A 19,225-nucleotide genomic window follows, 5' to 3' on the forward strand; every position below is an offset into this window, starting at 1 on the left:
TTGCTGTCACTTACCCAGTATGCTCTTGGCTTCTAAGAAGTGTTGTATCACCATTTTGCCCCCAAATGTTGTCAGCTCTGTTTTAGCAGAACATTTTTCTTTCACACAGTGAATGGGACCTGTGTTGGAAGAATAGTGTGCATGCAGCCCTTGCCAAAATTGGGTGGCATGGGAGAAGCTCTTACCTGTGTGTGACACTTGTTTTCCCCAAGGCAGCCAATACTTGGTTTGATTGTTGGACAGAGAGGCTTTACTAAGGAAATGTATTTGGGAGTTTCTTGAGCAACGTGGGGATTAATAACAGATGCCAAACGGTACTAAAAACTTGAACTGCATTGGAAAACCTGTTGAGTGATGAAAGTGATATTTGGGTGTGAAGCAAGGCAGAGCCTCTGTTTCTCTGGAATGTTGCTGCAGCATTAGGACAACACTGGTGTTTCCCCACAGGGCCCATGTGTCTCAAAACGGCTCACGTGGTGCCCAGCTGCTTTGGTAATCCATAGCAAACAGAGGAGCTGCCTGCTCCTCAGAGGCTGCTCTTCCACCCTGACTTCAGTGAAATGTCATGTTGGAGGTGTGGGAGAGGAATAAAGGTGGAATATCATGAATGTAAGAGCAGGTATACCCAGTCTTGTCCTCAGGTCACCTTCTGGCATCCATGCCCTCCCTGTGCATGTGGGAGGAAGCTGTGGCATCCTGTGGTGGTAGATGTTGGAGACCTGTTGGGAGATACTGAGCACTGGTGACTCATAGCAGGAGAGGGTTTGTAATTTGACCTCTGAAGTATTGTGTAGTCATTCCTAAACCTTCCCTTTCCATGCCTCTTAACCCTAAACTGAAGTTTAGTAAATATTGGGTTTCTTTGAATCCTGTTGCTAGAGGGCAAGCTTTGGTCCTTGGTGACATCTGTAGACTGCAAGGTGGAAGGTGGGGGAAGAGAGGAGTGTTGTTTTGGGTTTTTTTTGAGTAAATTTGCCTGCTGATGGTGATACACTGGGATTCCAGAGAAAATCTCAGGTTTGCACATTGTTGCATCAACACTGCTCAGCACCTCAGCCACGTGCTCCCACCCAATGCTTAGGCTCCCAGGTTATACTGAAGAGGATGCATAAGGACTCCGTGCAATGTTTGGACAAGGGATTGAGCAACATTATTAAGAAAGAAATCTAGCAATCAATAACGATGCTTCTGTAGGCTCTGCCAGCCTACCCTGATATACTTCAGGATACTTTTAAAACCTGTTTTTCCCCTGCACTAGTGCAATAGCCTGGTGTAGTCATTCTGCTTTCCAGCTGTAGCAATTGAGGCCCAGCCCTGGCTGGTGTGGCTGAGGAGCCCCTGCCGCAGAGGAAAGGGCGAGGAAAAGACTGGGCACTCCAGGGCTACGTGTCTGTCATTCTCTCTGACCCCTGAGCTCCTGCTTTTGCTTTCTCAAACATAATTGCTTTCCCCTTGCGTTTCTATTGTTCGTTGGAGAAATGATGCCATTAAATCAACAGAGAATAGTGGGAAAATACTTTGATGTGAGGCCTTCAGAGGGCGTGTGCATGTGTATGTATGTGTGCATGTCCTCTCTTAGAGAAAACAAAACAACAAACCCCCCTGTGTATCTGGCAGCTTCCTTTAATTTGTGTCTTGCCTGCAAGAAAGAAATCCATCTCCAAATGTTTTTGGCAGTTAACCTCCTTTATTTGTATTGAAGTGGTACAAACTGCAGGGTGTTGCTCCAGGGCTGTCAGTCACCATCATTGTGATGGTTAATCTTGTGTAGGACTTCGCATTTTCCCAGTTGCTGTTTTGGGAATACAGTACCTCAGGCTTCCTTTTTCCCTGGGGAAGAGGGGCCCTGTGGCCGCAAGCTCTGGCAGACATTAGGACAGCAGCGTGCCTGCTGTTCTGCTGCTATTCTGTGCTGCAGAGAGGGATGGAGACGTGCTTTCCTCTAGATGTAGCCACGCAGAGTGATGAACAAGGAGGATACAAAGTTTGCAACAGCATTTTTACTACAGTCATAGGATCATAGAATAGTTTGGGTTAAAGAGACCCTTAAAGGTCATCTAGTCCACCCGCCATGAAATGGGCAGGGACATATTCAACTAGATCAGGTTGCTCAGAGCCTCATCCAGCCTGGCCTTGGGATGTCTCCAGGGATGGGGCATCTACCACCTCTCTGGGTAACTTGTTCCAGTGTTTCACTACCCTCATTGTAAAAAATTTCTTCCTCATCTCTAGCCTTGAATCTCTCATCTTCTAGTTTAAAAAACATCACCCCTTGTCCTACCATAACATGCCTTGCTGAAAAGTCTGTCCACATCTTTCTTATAGGCCCCTTTTAAGTACTGAAAGGGGACAATAAGGTCTCCCCAGAGCCTTCTCTTCTCCAGGATGAACAACCTCAACTCTCTCAGCCTGTCCTCACAGCACACCTGTTCTATCCCTCTCACCTTGATAACCACATCTGGCCCCTCTCCAACAGATCCATGTCTGTCCTGTGCTGAGGGCTCCAGAGCTGGATGCAGGACACCAGATGGGGTCTCACCAGAGCAGAGGGGCAGAATCACCTCCCTTGACCTGCTGGTCACGCACCTTTTTATGCAGCCCAAGATACAGTTTGCCTCATGGGCTGTAAGCACACGGTGATGGCTCATGTCAAATCTTTCATCCACCAGTACCCCTAAGTCTTTCTCCACAGGGCTACTCTCAATCCCTTCATCCCCAGCCTGTATTGATACTGGGGTTTGCCCGACCCAGGTGCAGGACCTTGCATTTGGCCTTGTTGAACCTCTTGAGGTTCACATGGGCCCGCTTCTCAAGCTCCTGCAGGTCTCTCTGGATGGCATCCAGAACCTCAGGCCTGTAAGCTGGTCGTCAACTGCGTAGTGATGGAAAGGAGAGCAAAGCTTCACAAGACAGAAAAAAGGAACAAACAAACAAATAAAACCACACAAAACAAACAAGCACAACAACAACAAAAAAACCCAAACAAACCAACCCAAATGAAATAACCTCAAACAAACAAATAACCCATCTTAGCTGAAAACTGATGGAGAAAGGGGAAAAAACAGCAGAAAGGACTGTGGGGGGAGAAGGGAATCAATGGTGGCAGCTTTAGAGGAAATTGTGTTTCTCTCTGGCACACCACTGTAGGATTCAACTCTGGGGCTTGGCAGCAAACACGAGTCCTGCTTTGTAAGGATTGTTGGGATTGTTTTCTTCCCTGCTAGGAAGGAAGCATGCTAGCACCTGCTTTTGAGGATATTCACCTTAGAAAGGAGACTCTTTAAAATCCTGCACTCCCTGACTTGGTCTAATTTTTTCTAGTTGTCAATTATCTTGGTTTGGTTTGATCCTTACTTGCCCTCTTGGGCTACTCCACCAGTGCAGTGCAGTTTCTTTAGTTGCTTCCCCGATGTTTTCCTAGCTCAGCTCTGCCCCAGCAGGAGTTACCGTCTTACGCAAGTGATGTGTGACCTGGTCCCCTGCGTGCTGAGGATGCAGCACTTCTCACAGAGAAGGTCTGAACAACCCCCAGCGCGATGAAACCCAGGTCCCAGCTCGGTCTTCCATGGCACTTTGTGATATGTCTTCTGTTGCTGATGTTCTGCTGAGTGCAGACCTGCAGTCCGTACCCTAATAAAACTTCGGGGATCTTCTGAGTTTGGGCACTCTTCTAATATACCATGCTACAAGATGGAGAGGTACTGGCTTTTCTCAGATGTGTCTGACAAATCTGTTTGCCAGTGTGAGACCTCCAGTGACTCACCAGTTGATCTGTCATGGGAAGACTGAGACCCTTTGTAAAAGCCGTCACTGCATTGCCCCTGAAGCTTCATGCATATACCCTCCATTGCATATAATAAAGCAATATGGCACTAAAATACAAGAATGCTCAGTAAAAACTCCTTATGACACAGTAAATTTAATGTTTTGCTTCTCTTCACTCTCCCCTTTTTTTCTTAATTTTTCTTGGATGCTGTTTCCCACCTTCCAGCGGACGGAAGAGAAGTCTGTTGTTTGCTCAGCTAACTGAAAAAAAGCTTTGTGTGCATTTTCTGCTGCCGTTTTGTTAAAGTTCAGAGTTCTTAGGTTAGAGCTGCTGCTTCTCAATACAAGTCTTGTTCAAACTTCCAGAGCAGCCCACGCAGAGCTGCTTGGGTTCATCTGCACAGTTCACAGCCCACAGCCGACAAGACACATTGTTTGCCTCTCTCCCTCCGTGATTCATACTTTGCAACAAAGAGGAGCCTAATGCTCCCAACATGGGTGTGAAGCCAGGCCGTACTGGATTTGAGGTACATCAATAGCAGTCTGGGTGTTTTTTTTCTGTTCTTCCTTGTGAGCGCTCATTATGTCTGAAAATCAGACAGCTTTGTGATAGTGGTCATAAGTGGCTGACACTTGTCTGGCTTAATAAGGAAAACATTGTAGGAGTTCTCCAATTGTATAGCTTTCTTGTTTTGAGGAATTTTAGCTTGTCTCGGGTTTGTGAATTTTTGCCTTTTATTTTGTTTAATCCAGCAGTGGTTCTCCAATGAGAAAGTTCACTGTTTATTGGAAGCTTGGTGAGGTTTTTTGTGGGGTGTTTTTTTGGTTGGTTTTTGGTTGGTGTGTGTGTGTGTGTGTGTGTGTGTGTGTGTGTGTGTGTGTGTGTGTGTGTGTGTGTGTTGTTTTTATTTTTCTTGCCTTTTATAAACACAGTACTTCTCATGTTGCTGTAGGGACATTTCTCTCTCTCTCTCTCTTCTTTTTTTTCCCCACAAATCAAAAAATCATATAATAGTTAGGGTTGGAAGGGACCTTCAAAGGTCACGTAGTCCCATCCCTCTGTAATGAGCAGGGACATCTTCAACTAGATCGGGTTGTTCAGAGCCCTCTCTGTATTTATATATATTTATAATTATTTTTCCATTAAAAAATTGAGAAGTTTCAACTGGCCAACACTGGGTTGAGCTTTTTATTCTTTTCCCTTGAAAATCTAGGAGGAAGGCTGGCCAGTCATTGCAGGTGCAGTGTGGGAGCTGAAGCCTGATTTCTGATGATTAAAACCAAGCTGGTAACTTTAGTCCACACTTGTCTGCTTTTTTCCCTGCTCATCAAACTGCATGAATGCTGGTGGGTTTTCAGTGTAGTGGGGATGTATTTCAGAGGAGTAGCCTTCTGGGGTTCAACAGAGGTGTTGCTTTGTCCTGGCTCTTTGGGCGAGCCCTTCGCCACGTGTCTTCCTTGCTTCATGATACCCGCATGTGCCAAAGCCAGCGGCATCCAGAGCAAGGCAGAGGAGCCGTAACCCCTGCAGAAGGGCCAAAGTGTTGCTGTAGCCTTTTCTCTCCTGCTCCTCTGCAAGACCCTGAAAGCAGCAGGATGATGAGGGTCGGTTTGCCTGAGGAAGGATCTGCTTTGCTGCTTTGGAAGGCAGCCCTGCCTTGGGGGTCATCCAGCTGTTACAGCTGTCACCATCCACACATCTGCCTTTCCTCACAGCTACGGAGAATGGCCTTCTCTGGCTGTCATCCTGGGTGACTTTTCCCTCTTGCAAAGGCCGACTGTTACTGTAAGACTTCAAATGAGCCAAGGAGGGCTGGGCTGGGTCCTCCTGCTCTGCTGACAGCATTTGCTATTCAGTGGCCTGAATGCTGCCTCTGTACCCGCCTGTCCTCTCTGCGTGCCCATCAGCTGCCCTATTGATTTTATGCAAGGAAGGAAAAAAGAAACCCGTGCAAGAAATGAACTTCTTTCTGCCAAAGCAGCCTCTGGGGAATCCCAGTGCTGCCAGACGGGGCTGGTCAGTGGGAAATGGGGACTGAAAGGCCACCATGGGATGTCCTGTATGGGGGAGGCTCTCCAGGGGTGTGTGAGCACCTTGAGGTGCCCCTTGGGAGCCCCCCTTGCTCCTGCAGCATGACACTTGCATGAATCATCACTCATTATATCAGTTTCCCTATCTCTGGACTTTCCGAGGTGGTTGGACCAAAAATCTTGGCACACCACGAGCTGCAGGTATTTACCAGGTGCCAGAATCCATGCTGTTTGCCAGCAGTTTAGCCCAACCCCTTCTAGGAGGGGTGAAGCCAAAAGTACCAAACCAAGATCCTGATTTCTGCTGGAGGGTGGGCAATCTCCCAGCGCTTCGGGATCCAAGGAACGTTGGTTTGGGAGTGAGATCAGCAGGCTGGGACACGGGAAAGCTCAGTTGTGCTCCTGATCTGCTGGAGGATATGCCCGTATCTTTGGACAAATCACTTAATCTCTCTATGCCTTAGTTTCCTGGTAGCAAATGATACTCCTTATCTTTCACCTCTCATCTCAGTAGAGGAAAGAGTTTGTCTTTTAGTAGGTATCTTATTGCAGTCCTTTGTCCGGTGGCTGGGGCCCCTCTACCTTGATAAAATAAATAATTAAATTTAGATTGAGTGATCTAATATAATCCTGCCCAGTGGTTACTAAAACACTTGAATGAAAGTTCATTCAGAGCCTGTCTTTCCATTTCCTCATAAGGCCAAGACATGAAGTAATTAGATGTAGACATAGGTTGTTATTGTAGCACAATGACAAAGATCAGTGGTTATTGGTAGGAATGGCTTTTATAATTTAGTTTAATGGTCATTTACCTTTCAGTGACCTTGGTGTCAGGCAAAATTGGCAGCTCTTCTACAAGGAATGTGCTTCCTCAATGGGGGCTTTGCAAACTGCTGCATTTTTTGGCTCTGGCTTCGCATGAACTAGGATAGACACTGCTGCAATGCAAGAGACTTTCTGTCTGCAAAGAAAGGCCATAGACTGCTGCCAAAAAAAGCCCTTTTCAGTCCCGTCCTACTGCCACTGAATTGCCGTTGAAACAGATCAGTCGTGTTTCAGGCAATTCTTTGCTTATTACTGCAACCATAGTTGCAACCTTCGAACAGAGAGAGGCCAATGTGGTCAGAGGGCTGACCAGGAGTTTCTGTAAAAAGGATTGCATTGTCTTGGAATAAAAGGAGGAATAACATTTCTCATCCTCGATTGAAGTGCATATAAGAGAAGCTGGTAATTCTGATTGGAACTCGCACCCTGTCAGTCCTTATTACAGCAGTAAAGATGCTACATTTTTATACACTTTAAAGTTCAGTCCTTTCAGTGATGATCATCCACTCACCGCAGATGCAAAACAGTCAAGTTTCCTGTTGACTATGGTCATAGAATCATAGAATGTCCTGAGTTGGAAGGGACCCACAAGGATCATTGAGTCCAACTCACGTCTCTGCACAGGACAAGCCCAAAATTCACACCATGTGTCTGAGGTGTACAATGCTCCTACACCTCCCTCTATTGCATGTTGCAAAATCCTTATGGATTTTATCCAGTGACTGGTACCTGTGGTCATGGGGAGGAGCAGCATGGTATGAGGTGTGCTGTGACATCTAATGGTATCCCATCTGTGGCCATGCTTTCTAAGAAGATGGAGTAGGTCGTCTCGTGGGGCTTAAGATGACTGGATTCAGTAGAGATATTCACAGTGACCTTGTCTACCTCTCTTAACTCTTCTGGGCCAATCTCAACCTTAGAGATTGTCTCCCGTTTTCCACAAAGTAGGCTGAATTTTTGCAAGTGCTGTGGAGGTATTAATTTGGGATGGTGCCTGAAAGATTATTTGAGTCACGTTGTACTTGGTGTTTCCCGAAGAAGTGCTATGAGAACTGAGAAGAGCAATGAAGCTGTGGAAGGAGGTTTCTCAAAAGCATCTGTGAGAATTGCACTGCCTTGTGACTCAGGATTCTTGTCTACTTCTGATCTCTCATCCTGCTGTTTACAGGCATTTGATTTTGCAAACACATTCCTTGCATCTCTAATTATTGCCCTGCAGAGCGAGGCTAGCTACAGGAGTCATCTCTTTATGTGCTCTCATTTCTAAACTGCCAAGATAAGGAGAGCAAAACAATGATGCTTGGAGGAAGAGCCATTTGTTTCAGGCTGCTCTGGATAATCACCAGCCTGGTTTTGCCATAAGCATGTTCGATACATCATCACCACAGTATGGTAGGTCTTTAGATGAGATCAAGCAGTGGTTTCTAGCATTCAGTTCCTGAGATGGTTTGATGTACATGGACTCTCAACTGTTTTTGGTCCTGCTCGCCTGCTGGGACATGCTGCGATTCTTGCTTCCACAGAGGATCTTACAGACCCCCATTGTATTCATTCTTCTTACTTCTCACATTCATCACTCTGATAAGCGTTAACTTGTTTTCCCTCTGATATAAGACAATGAGTGGTCTCATTCATTTGAAAGGTGGTTTATTTTTGCAGGTATCAGGTTTGGATTGGGAAAGTCCAGCTGAGATCAAAGAGATACTTGCACAGAAGGAGCAATGGTTTATATGCTGCTTCTTGCTGAAGAAGAGCAAAATTAATCTCTCTTGATCCCTGAAGTCTGAACCCATTGAAGTCTAACAGAGTCTTTCCACCAGCTTCCGTGGCCCCAAGATCATGTTCTAAATGAGTTGCTTTGAGTCACTAGAAGCCTGATTTCAGCTTTGGTGGGCTGGAAAATGTAACCTACTGTATGGGCTGTGCTATTCATAAGCGTGCAGCCCTGTGTGCATGCTAGTTGTGGATGCCTGCGAGAAGAATAAAGTCATTTTCTGCAGTTGTGGGGGTGGAGGAGAGAATTGGAATTATAGTCCTTCCCTGCAATCCTGGTATCATGACATCCACACAGGCAGCTGTTGGGAGCTGACGCGCTTCTGAAGCTTCAAATTAAGGTTAGGTATTTTTGGTGCTGTTCCTTCTGGCATCATCCCTGACACATAAATGCCCTGTCTACCAGGCCTGACCAGCAGGAACTGACCTCAGTTTAAATTTTCTGAACGGGGCCACTGAAGCAGATGGGCAATTGTAGCAAGGCTGTGATTTAGTGCAGTAGAGGTTCCTTAAGCTTAGAATCAGCAGCATCCTGGAAACTTGAGAGAAGCTGGTTACGAATGTGTTTGCCACCAAACACTCACAGTTCATTGTTTAATGATATCAGTGGCATCTAATGTTGTAAAAAAATACTACCTGTTTTCTTACAGTTTATGAAAAAAAGCTGTTGTTTGTTGAAGTGATTCTTGACTTTCCTGGGTTGCTGTGCATTGTAGCTGGGCAAAGCAGCAGCTAGCAAAAACATTCAAGTCAACACAGCATGATGAAGGTATTTTCCATTCCTTAGTGGTCCTAAATCAGACCCAAAGGGAATTAACTTGGAGTAGACAGTAGAAGACGAAGTGTGAAAACTGCCAGTTGGTAGTCTCATCTAGAGCCATTACTGACTGATCTGGAGTCATTAAAGAGTTTTACAGTCAAGCTAGTGAAGATTAATACAGCTTGAGAGCAGCAACATGTTTCTCAATTAATAGTTAGCAACATAAACCTTTGCAGTGTAAATTATGCTTTATTTATAAATCCTCTAACATATATTCAGCTGAGGAAGGGTCATCTCATGGCTAAAGATGGGGAAATAAAAAGGTGGTGGCTCTTTCCTGGTCTTATACAAATGTTCTTTGTGATCTTGGGGGTGGTAGCACTGAAACTAGGTGTGTTTCAGAGGCTTTGCCCTATGAAACCAAAATATTAACACTTTCTGAGTTCAGTGGTGCTTTCTGTGACTGACGTGGGTACTATGGGCACGTGCAGCATGGAAGTGCCAGAAGTAAAGGGGATGGAGCATTGCTCCAGTTAAATTGTCTCTATGTCATGCTCTTTGGTGCTGTGCTGAGGAGTCACAGCCTGGTTTGCAGCTCGGCAGTGGCAATTCCCAGCTTTGCTGCCCGTCTCCCCCATGGCTCCTCAGCTCCGGGGAGCGATGGAGTTGGGAAGCGGAGGAGCCTCCAAAGAGGAGGAATGGCCTCAGCTGGGTTTTCCGTGCTTTTCCCACACACCGTCATTCTTGCATTGCGCTTCCTCCCTCCACATAATACTCTGTTATTTCCTCCCTGGAACAGGCTCCTGCCACTGCTGTTAATTAGCCCACGATGAACTTTAACATGAACAAAAGCAAGCAATTAAATGCCTGTTGCTTCAGTGTGAGTCCTGTCAGAGAAGAGATTTGTTGGTGGCAGAGCTGAGTAGCACCTCCTCAGAAGGAAAACAGACCCATTAGCCTGGCTGAGCCATTGGTGCTGGGGTCTGGTGTGTCTGAGTGGCTCGTTGTGGGTGTACAGGGACGTCTTCGGCATGGCAGGTTTTCCTGAGGCTGGCTGAGATGCCTTGAGTCTTCAGTGCCACGTGATACAAAGATCTTTGTGGTTCACCCCCCAAACCAGACAGCTTAAGAAGCTACTGAACTATGAATTATGTTTGTGCTTGTTTTTGGGGTGGTATTGTTTTTTTTTGTTTGTTTGTTTTATATGTGTGTCTTTTTTGGGTGACACACATGAATGTTTTAAAATTGTTACAGACAGAGAAATCAGGAGGAGGCTTGGAAAGAAGAAGAAGAAATAAGAGTCTTTGATAGATCCAAATCCAGATGACATTTGAATGGTGTTTGCAGGGACCCAAGATTCAGGTGTTGCTAGCTGCTTTTGATGCTAGCTGCTTTTGAGTAATCTCAGCCCTAATGCTCAAAATCCCTCCAGGCTCTTCCTTACTCAAGCAAACACTCCTATAGGAAGAAGAACAGATATTTACGTGGGATTTTACTGGTGTCTGAACAGACTAAGGCAAGTTGGAGCCTTTTTTGTGGGACCCACTTTCTTTTCAAAACTAGAGGAAGGGTTCAAGCTGGAAAACTATGAGTTATTCCTGGTCAGAAAAAAAACCAGATCTTGGAAAATTCAGAATGAATGTGTGTCCTCTTTTGAAAAGCCAACAGTTGTCTCTGTTGCTGTTGTAGCTCTCCAGCAGCTGCTCACAGAACTTGAAGATTTTCTGAGGATACTGGACAAGGAGAACTTGAGCAGCACTGCTCTTGTGAAGAAGAGCTTCCTTTCCGACCTTCTGCGGGTCTACACCAAGTCCAGCGGTATGGGCAAGGGAAACCGAGGACAGGGTGGTGGGGTCCCGTGGGAACTGCTGCAGGGTCTTGAAGCAACATTTTCTTGGAGGCTGGTGGGAAGGGGAGACATGAAAATTAGAAGGAGAAAATAAGATTATTTTTGCAGTGACCTCTAATTGTTTATATAAAATTACTATACTTATGTGTCCAGCTTTACAAGCAAAGGATTCCCAAGATTCCTGATACTTTCTGTTTTCCTTATTAAACCTTAAGTTTATTTAATCCACTTTGTAAGATACACAGGATGTACTGTTTGGCCAAGTTAATGTTTAAGGAGAAATTTTAGCTTATGGAATTTCCTGACTATAAAGCATTTAATTTTTCTGCTTTTTATTAGTGCTTGGGGTTTTTTTCTGCACATTGCCTCAACCAACATGCTCTCCTCAAAATGTGCTCAGCAGAGACACTTTTTACATCTGTCTTTGTGGAAAAACTTAGCAACGTGAAAGCAATGGGTGTGTAAAGAGTTCGCTCTTCTCTTTGGTTGCAGGTGGCGATGAGGAATATATTTATATGAACAAAGTGACCATCCACAAACAGCAGGGTGACCAGGAGAAACAAGACAAAGGTAAGGAGCTGAAGATTAATGGCTGATCCATATCTAACAGGGTGATGAAGGCACACATGGTTAGAGCTTTGCTTTACTGGCAGCTCTGAGGACTGAGGCAGCTGATGGTCTGGAAGGACTGCCATTTTCATTACATTCCTTTGGAAATCATGGTCCTTGCCAACACTGTGAGGTTATTCCTGGAAGTAGCGCTTTGGAGGGCATTATTTTGGGATAAAAATGTTGCCTTCTAAGGCTTGCAGCTCCAGTGCCTGAAATATTTAAGGCAGCCCTCATGTTTCCTTTGGCCACAAAACAAGCCACTTCATCTCTCTGAGACCTTGAAAGTGTGTGTCTTCTCTAGTGTGTCGCTCTGCACTAGCCCAGAGGGTCTGAGCATCACAACCTTGCGAGGCGAGTTCCCGAGCACACCCTTGCCACCTGTGCGGGGAGAGCACCTTCATCTCCCCAGGGACACGAGAGTTCTGCAGTGTATGAGCCAAGAAATTAAACCGAGATAAAACATTCATTTCCAATTTAGATTTCCTGGGTTTTGAACCTGTAGTGTGGCGAAGAACATAATTATCTAAAAACGTCCTTGCTTTTTGAAGTTCATCACAAAGGCTCTGTTGATAGTTGCATGGAGTGAGATTATTACTGACACACATCTCCTTAATACACATGTAGTCAGAGGCTGACCCTATCCCAAAGTTTCCAAACCTAGTAGACGAGAGAAGAGGACACATCAGTGCAGCCTGCTGTCGACATGCTGGTCCTGCGATAGTTGGGACAGCTCCACTTCCAGAGTTATTTGGTTTGGTTTTACTTTTTTGTGGTGGGTTTTTTTCTTTGTTTGGTTTTGTTTTTTAGACTATCTGCAGCTGAATTTAGGTTAACTTCAAATACTGCTGAAGACAGGATGTCCTCCCAGATTACATGTGTAGGTCCAATGTGATCTCCAGACAGGGCCTTCTGGGTGATGCTGTGATGCTCCGCAACAGGATTGCACAGCCTCCCAGTAGCTCCTGGCAGCTGAGCAGCAACAGAAACATCTCTTTATATAAGTTATTTATTTAAGGCTTGCACTGATCCACCATGCTGAGACACAGGGGCAAATTTCAAACCATTTATTTTTAGAGTTGGTTCTTTTATTTCAGATTTTTCCCTATCAAGGCCATAAGCCGACCCACTCAGTTGCTCCCTGTGGGACCCAGAGCTTCACTCTTTCACTGTTTTCCGCAACCTCCCTATTCCAAGTAAAACTTCTGAGTTATTTGGAAATGGTGAAGTCAGTGAGACACACGTGTGGGACCTCAGCCACAGCTGCAGCTGGGTGTACAGTCCTGATCCTGCCTTTGAGTGCACGGAGGGCTCGGTGCCTGCCTGATCAGTGGTGGGACCTGCAGGTTTGGGTTTAGCAGATGGAGGGGGCTGTAGTACCCACTGGTGCTAGGGGTTGTGATTGGGATCCCCCAGGGATTATGCAGCTCCCTTTACCCCTTTTATGCCCTGCAGCTCTGTGCATTTCCTTTCACCAAAATCCTTCGGTGGGATGTGGTGACCACACTTTTGTGGCTGAGGTCAATGGGACCTCTTATGCCCTGCAGAGTTTCTTCACCACTGTAGCTGTGCTTGGGCATGCTCTAGCAGCACAGGGTGAAATGCTTTCTGAAGCAATAATACATCAGCTCCAAAAATCCCCCCTCCAAACCTTAGAACATGCTATTTCTGCAAAAAATCATATTTTACTCACTATTTCCAAGTCCGTCAGCAATGATTTAAGCTGAACAGTGTGCTGCTTTTGGCCTTTTTATGGCGCAGAAATGGAATTCACTGCAGTGAGTGATGAAGGCACCATCATTTACTTGATCTCATATACTTGAGAAACACAGAGAGTCTCTGCCCTGCAAGTCCATGGGGCTCTTCACTGAGCCAAATGCCATCTGCCTCTGGCAGTCAGCACAGAAGGACCGAGGTGCAGGAGTCTGGGAGGTGGAACTGATGCACAGTGCAGGGCTCCTGGTGGTGGTCACTACAGTCTTCTTAGCCCATGTTCCAGGAGGGATTCCCTTTTACAAATAACAGAGAGCACAGATAAACAACAGTTTGCACAGCTGTGAATTTCAGCAGGCTTTTTGCCTGCTTTTTCTTCTTCCTCTCTTCTGAATTCTCTCCAAGTTCCAGGTTTTAGAGAGACATCTTTATCAGAAGACACCTGCAAAATGGTAATGCTTATCTAGGAAAAAAATACTCTTTCTGTCCCACCCCAATAAGGAAACACTCTGTGATTTGTGGTGCTGATGTGTGTAGCAGGAGAAGAAAGGGGTGTGTACAGCACATGCTGTGTGGGCTCTCCATACAGGAATCCTGCATTACGTGCTTGTGCCCATATGCTGAACACAGCAACAGCTGCCCTCTGCAACCTCAGAACAGAAAACCCTGTAACATCTCCTAGCAGTCTTGTCAGGATGAAGGTTAAAGCGGTGGTTCTTCCATCACAGAGCCTGAAGATCAAAGCTCTCTCTCATCCTGCTCTGTTCCTCAGCTGGAGTAGGTGGGCAGGTTTCCAACAGGGTGAGGACCGAAGCTGTGGTCTCCATCCTGTGCTCGAAGTTGGTGGGAGGAGGAGGAACCGCTGGTACAGAAACCAAACAGCATTTTCCAGGCATGGTGGGGCGCAGTGGGGTGATTGCTAGGTTTGTTGGAGAGTCGAGAACAGATGGCCACTGCTTGCAAAGGGTTTGGCAGTGGTTTTTGCTGCTGCAATGATTTCTTTTCTGTGGAGCTGAACATGGGAGGTTCTGCCTGATGCAAGAGGATGCAAGTTGGCCCGTTTCTCTCCACTAAAAGGCCCCTGTGTGGACAACTGTGAGTGCAGAGATAATCCCTTTTTGGCTTTAGGAAATCTCAACCTTGCTTCTGGTGTTGCCCAAAACATCAGTGGCCTCAGCAGCTGCTGTTGATGGAAGGTGTCTGCCCTGAGAGTGCAGTCTCCATGGTCCTTTACAGAAAAGGACAACCCACAGGAGCAGCCTGTAGATATGACTCTGGCAATATAATCATGAGCTGTTTCAGTGGGTGCATCTCCCCGTTATCAGTCTTAGGCTCCCCTGCTTTACTCTGTTTGAACCTTACATGACATCCAGCAGCCCTACTTGCAGGGTGCAAAGAGCTGATTGGAGTCTTGGTGTGTATTTATCTATGGGTCTCTGTGTCTTCCTGACTTACAGAAGTTAGCCAGTGTTGGTGACCAGGAGACCTGCGTTACAGGGAGCAATTTGTCACAAGAGATGTGTTTTGGGCTCTTGTGCCATCAGGCCAGGAGCGGTCTGAAGCCTGGCAGGGCAGAGCTGTCATCGTGGTTTCCAAGCCCCAGACGTGAACAAAGTAATGTGGTTTCCAGCTTCTATTTTTAAGGCCCAGAAATATGCAGCGAAATTCCTGCCCGTGTCTTCTGAGTGCAGCACTAACTGCTACTGGGCATTGCGCGATGCCTTGGTGGTTTCTGTGTGTGCCTGAGGAATATGGCTGGAGCATCAGCAGGTGACTAAGGGAGCTGGAACACCAACTCATTGCAGATTTTGCACCTAATTCCCTTGCTTAATTTACTGGACTTGCAATATCTGGATATCTTGGCCTCATTTCTCCTAGAGTATTTGGCAAGAGACACTCTGTAAAAGGGGACTTCCCCTCTGCACAGAATAATGCCTTCAAAGCCCTTCATTTTTCAGCCATTTGTGCCCTTCTCCCACTTGTTCTTGAGCATTGCTGCATTACACTGTCTTGGAGGTCGTGGGATTTGGGCACTTGTCTGAGGCCACCCAGGAGTTCTGTGGTGGGGGAAGAGGGACCGGACACAAGTGTTCTGAGCCTTCAGCATATCCTCCAGCTACTGAATCTCTCTGCATTCAGCTGCTTGGAAAATCTGACTTTCCAGAGGCAGACACAGATTGCCTGGAGCAGTTCTGCTGCGATATGCCCTTTCACATGGTTGGCCTGGGCTGCTTCAAGAGCATCTCTTCCTTCAACAGCAATTAAATTACTGTTCTTGGCTGTCTTTGATAAAGCATCCTGCAGCCCAGCTAGGCAGCAACCTTTGCAGTTGGATCTGGGAGCTGGGTGGTATTAGCTCCAGTTTTCTGGAAAAGCAGCAGAGGCAGGGACAGTCACTGTTGTGTCTGCTCACAGCAGCAGGGATCAGTGCTAGCAAGGACTAAAGTGCTGTGGATTTCCAGATCCTGTGTAATATCTGCCCAAGGTGCTTCTCAAGACCCTTTAAAGTTTCAGCAGTGGGGTTGAACTTCACAGTTTTCCCTCCAGAGGGAAAAACATACCCAAAAAGCAGAGGCCAGTTCTTCTGCTGGGTCTCCAAGTGCCACATTCCTGGGTATGGCCTGAAATGACATGGTGGCCCTGCAGTGCTGCCTGTAATTGTCACTTTGCTTCCTACTGAAATAGCACCTCGCTGTTCCTGCACAGCGCTTTGCTGGGAAATGCCACATGCCATCAATATGATTGTATTTGTGCATTGCAGGGCTGGATCGGAGAAACTCCTTGACCAATGGAGACTCAGGACTGCATTCGTCCCCTCCTCAGAAGAGCCTGCCGGACCTCCCCCCTCCCAAGGTAGGTTTTGGAAATCCTTTGCTTTTCACTGCCTAGCCCTCAGTCTGGGGATCTGAAGCCCTGGAGGCTTCTCTTTTGTCATGTTCTATGCAGCACGGCTAAATGGAGTGACCTCTGCCTGTCTATGTTAGTGAGACAAGTAGTCCAGGTGAGCTTTATTTAAAAAATAATAATGATAAAATGAAGATTCAACTAAGGGCTCCCCAGTGTAGGAGTTTCCAGCTGTACATTTGGTCCTTGCGAACTCTGCAGGTCAGTGTGTGGCTGGTGTGGGCACTGCGGGTGGCTGGTGGCCCCGGCAGGGTGGCCATGCTATGAGGTGGCTGGACATTCATAAACCCCTGCTGTCCCCAAAGCTTGTGCACAAGTGGAGCAGGCAGCTGCAAGAGCCTTCGGCTTTCCATGCACGTGCAGGAGAAATGTGTAAAACAGGCTGTATTCCCTGCCAGGGAAGCCTACACACGTCACACAGTAATCCAAGCTCAGAAAAGGAATAGAATTGAGGTTTTCAAAGAAACAAAGGTGAGGTTGACTCTTAACTGTTGCTTTGGAAATCTCCGCCAAGTTGTAAAGCAGCTATGCCCAGGCTGCTGGCATGAGCTTAAAAAAGCCAGAAATCGTTCAGCTGCGGGGTGGTGGGGTGATCCTGGTCAGCACCAGGGTCTTCCTCACTGGCAGAGCCTTGCACGGTTTGGTCATTAGCAGAGAAGATCAGGTTTGCTTCGTGGTGTTGTCTGTGCATTGGGTGACTGTGCCAGGTGTTACACAAGTTGTACAGCCCACAGGTCTGCAAGGAGGAGTTGCCAACACTGTAGATTTTTCCATAGGGCAGCTATAAATCTGGTCAGGCTCCAGTATAAATGTAGCCAGGGTCCAGTTCAACGCCATCAGCTTTCAGTAGGATTTTGTCTCCATGCCAGCAAGTCAGCCAGGCTGTCCTTAAGAGGCACGGGTCATCCTAGAGACCCTGGATGTTGCTGCTCAGTAGCTGATCTGACGTGGGAATTGCTGTAGCTGGGATTTCGGGATGTGAAAGGAAAGGAGGGCAGGGAGTATACATGGGGAGGAAGGGGAGGAGTGGTGCATCCATGGAGGAGGATCTGCTCCTTTCCCAGGAAGGAGGACACAGGGTGAGGCCCCAGGACTTCTGCCCAGGGGGCTGTGTGGCTCAGCTGGAGTTAGCTGGAGGAGCTGGGAAAGCAAGGAGATAGGATGGGATGCAGCCAACAAACCCTGGACACAGTGCGGTTGCCTGCTGGGAGCTGCTCCAGCCCCGGGGGGCCCTGCCCACGCAGCCGTCTGGGGATTCAGTGCTGGAGCTGGAGTTGCCTGGGAGCAGTGACCAGAGAGGGATCGCTGTTTGGCTTTGGGTTTCTCAAGGCTGGAGGAGGTGGTGGCCGTGGCAGGGAGGTGGGCAGGAGCATGGGGGTGCAGTGGAATGAAGGCTTGACTGGGGAAGCAGCAGCTGGGTGTCCCCAGGACTTCTGTGCTCGTGCTTGGTGCATCTCAGCTTTCTGATAGGGCAATCGGGAAGCTAAATGAGGGAATTTAAGAAAAAATAGTCTTGGATGTTAGCTGAGAAGGGTACCTAAGCCATCCATCTTCTCCCAGGCCTGTGCTGGGAACTACCTTCTCCCACCTGCTCACCACTGGAGCTGGCCTCCCAAGTACCTCCTTGCTGTGGGCATCTCATGTCAGTGGGCTGTTGGCAGCAAAGATACCTGAGCTTAGTTTAAGGGGTTGGGCTGAGGAGAACTTTAATGTGGTCCCAGTTAGAGTGTGGAAATTGCTGCTGAGGGGAAATGAATCTTCGTGTCTGTGTTTGCTGGTCCTGGCGCGAGCAAGAGCCACGGCCACCTGTGTGGTGGAGGAGGGAGCACAGCTCCTCACACAGAAACAGGGAGATTAGGAGAAGACTTCAGAATATATCTGGTTTAGCTCTGGAGCTTTCTGTGGTTTGACGATGCCAAGGCTGTGGTGTTGCTCTACATTTGCCTTTGAGGCACAAGAGAAATTTGGTGATAAAGCTCTGTACAGAAGATTGTCCCTGGTATTTACTGACACCAGCAGTCAATGGGCAACCCAACAGCGCAGCTGGATCCCACTAATTTCTTTGGATTTGTCCCAAGGCAACCTTGAAACAATGAGTTCTGTAGGCTGTGGCTCAGACACTGGTGACCTTTCATCTGTGGTAGCCCTGGCAGCTCTGCTGTTTTCCGCAGCCATCCACTGAGAAGGTCATGCAGCACGGATGCAGATGCCCAAGAAGGTTTTATTTATGTGCTCCATTGTGCCGTAATGCAAGAGGCAAATGTTCTGTGAGGGCCATTCTGGGTTAGGTAATGCAGCGTGTACTCTTTGACTTAAGCTAGAGACAAAACAACTCCATGCCTTTAAGGAAAGAGAAGAGGAAAAAAATAGCTTCTGTGGCAGCTGAGGTGCAGTCCCACCTAGTCCCTGTTGGCTCCCATTGTCTGTAGGAAACAAAATGGAGCAATCCCTTCCCCCCTGCTTTCCCTGACACTTGTGGGATACTGTCAAATAAACCCACAGCATTTCTTTGCATAGGCAATTTGTGAGCTGGCTACATGCAGGAGGCCACCACAGATGGCAAATGCACACACATTTCCAGGCCAGGGAAGGGATTAAGTAAAGCTTTGGAGTGGCTGGGTTTGTTTTTCTTTCTTTAATTTAACACATTAAGACAAGTTCCTAAACCTTTAAGTGTTTGGAGGCAAGTGTTTTCCGGCAGTGTGTCCTACCTGGCTCTGGAAAGCAGCTCAGACTCTGCTGACAGCATTTGGCAGACCCACATAGGAAGGAGTTTTCATCCAGAATACTTGAGAAGTTTGTGAGGTTGGCAGAGCCATGGGCAGCTTGCCCATGTGGGAGCAGAGACGCGTGATTTTGGCCGGTGTGGTCAGGGTACCCAGCTCCCACAGGCTCAGCAGCATCACCCTTCATGGGCAGTTGCTGGCCAGAAAATATTTTCCTTCAATGCTTCCTTTCTGCTTCTGGGCAGCAGTACCTGTTGGAATATGCAGTGC

The 19,225-nt window shown here is 47.1% G+C and overlaps 1 protein-coding gene across 7 annotated transcripts in view; it reads left to right on the plus strand.

Moving 5' to 3' along the window:
• The window catches only part of AFAP1L2 (actin filament associated protein 1 like 2), an 84,857-nt gene that overhangs the window by 46,783 nt on the left and 18,849 nt on the right, over window positions 1–19,225 (plus strand). For all 7 annotated transcript variants that reach the window (XM_065066929.1, XM_065066928.1, XM_065066931.1 and 4 more), the window contains 3 exons: window positions 10,844–10,972; window positions 11,496–11,573; window positions 16,087–16,178. In XM_065066929.1, the coding sequence (XP_064923001.1) occupies window positions 10,844–10,972; window positions 11,496–11,573; window positions 16,087–16,178 (299 nt within the window). The remainder of the gene's footprint in view (window positions 1–10,843; window positions 10,973–11,495; window positions 11,574–16,086; window positions 16,179–19,225) is intronic.

This window comes from Columba livia, chromosome 6, assembly GCF_036013475.1.
Source record: "Columba livia isolate bColLiv1 breed racing homer chromosome 6, bColLiv1.pat.W.v2, whole genome shotgun sequence".
In the NCBI taxonomy this organism is placed as follows: Eukaryota; Metazoa; Chordata; class Aves; order Columbiformes; family Columbidae; genus Columba; species Columba livia.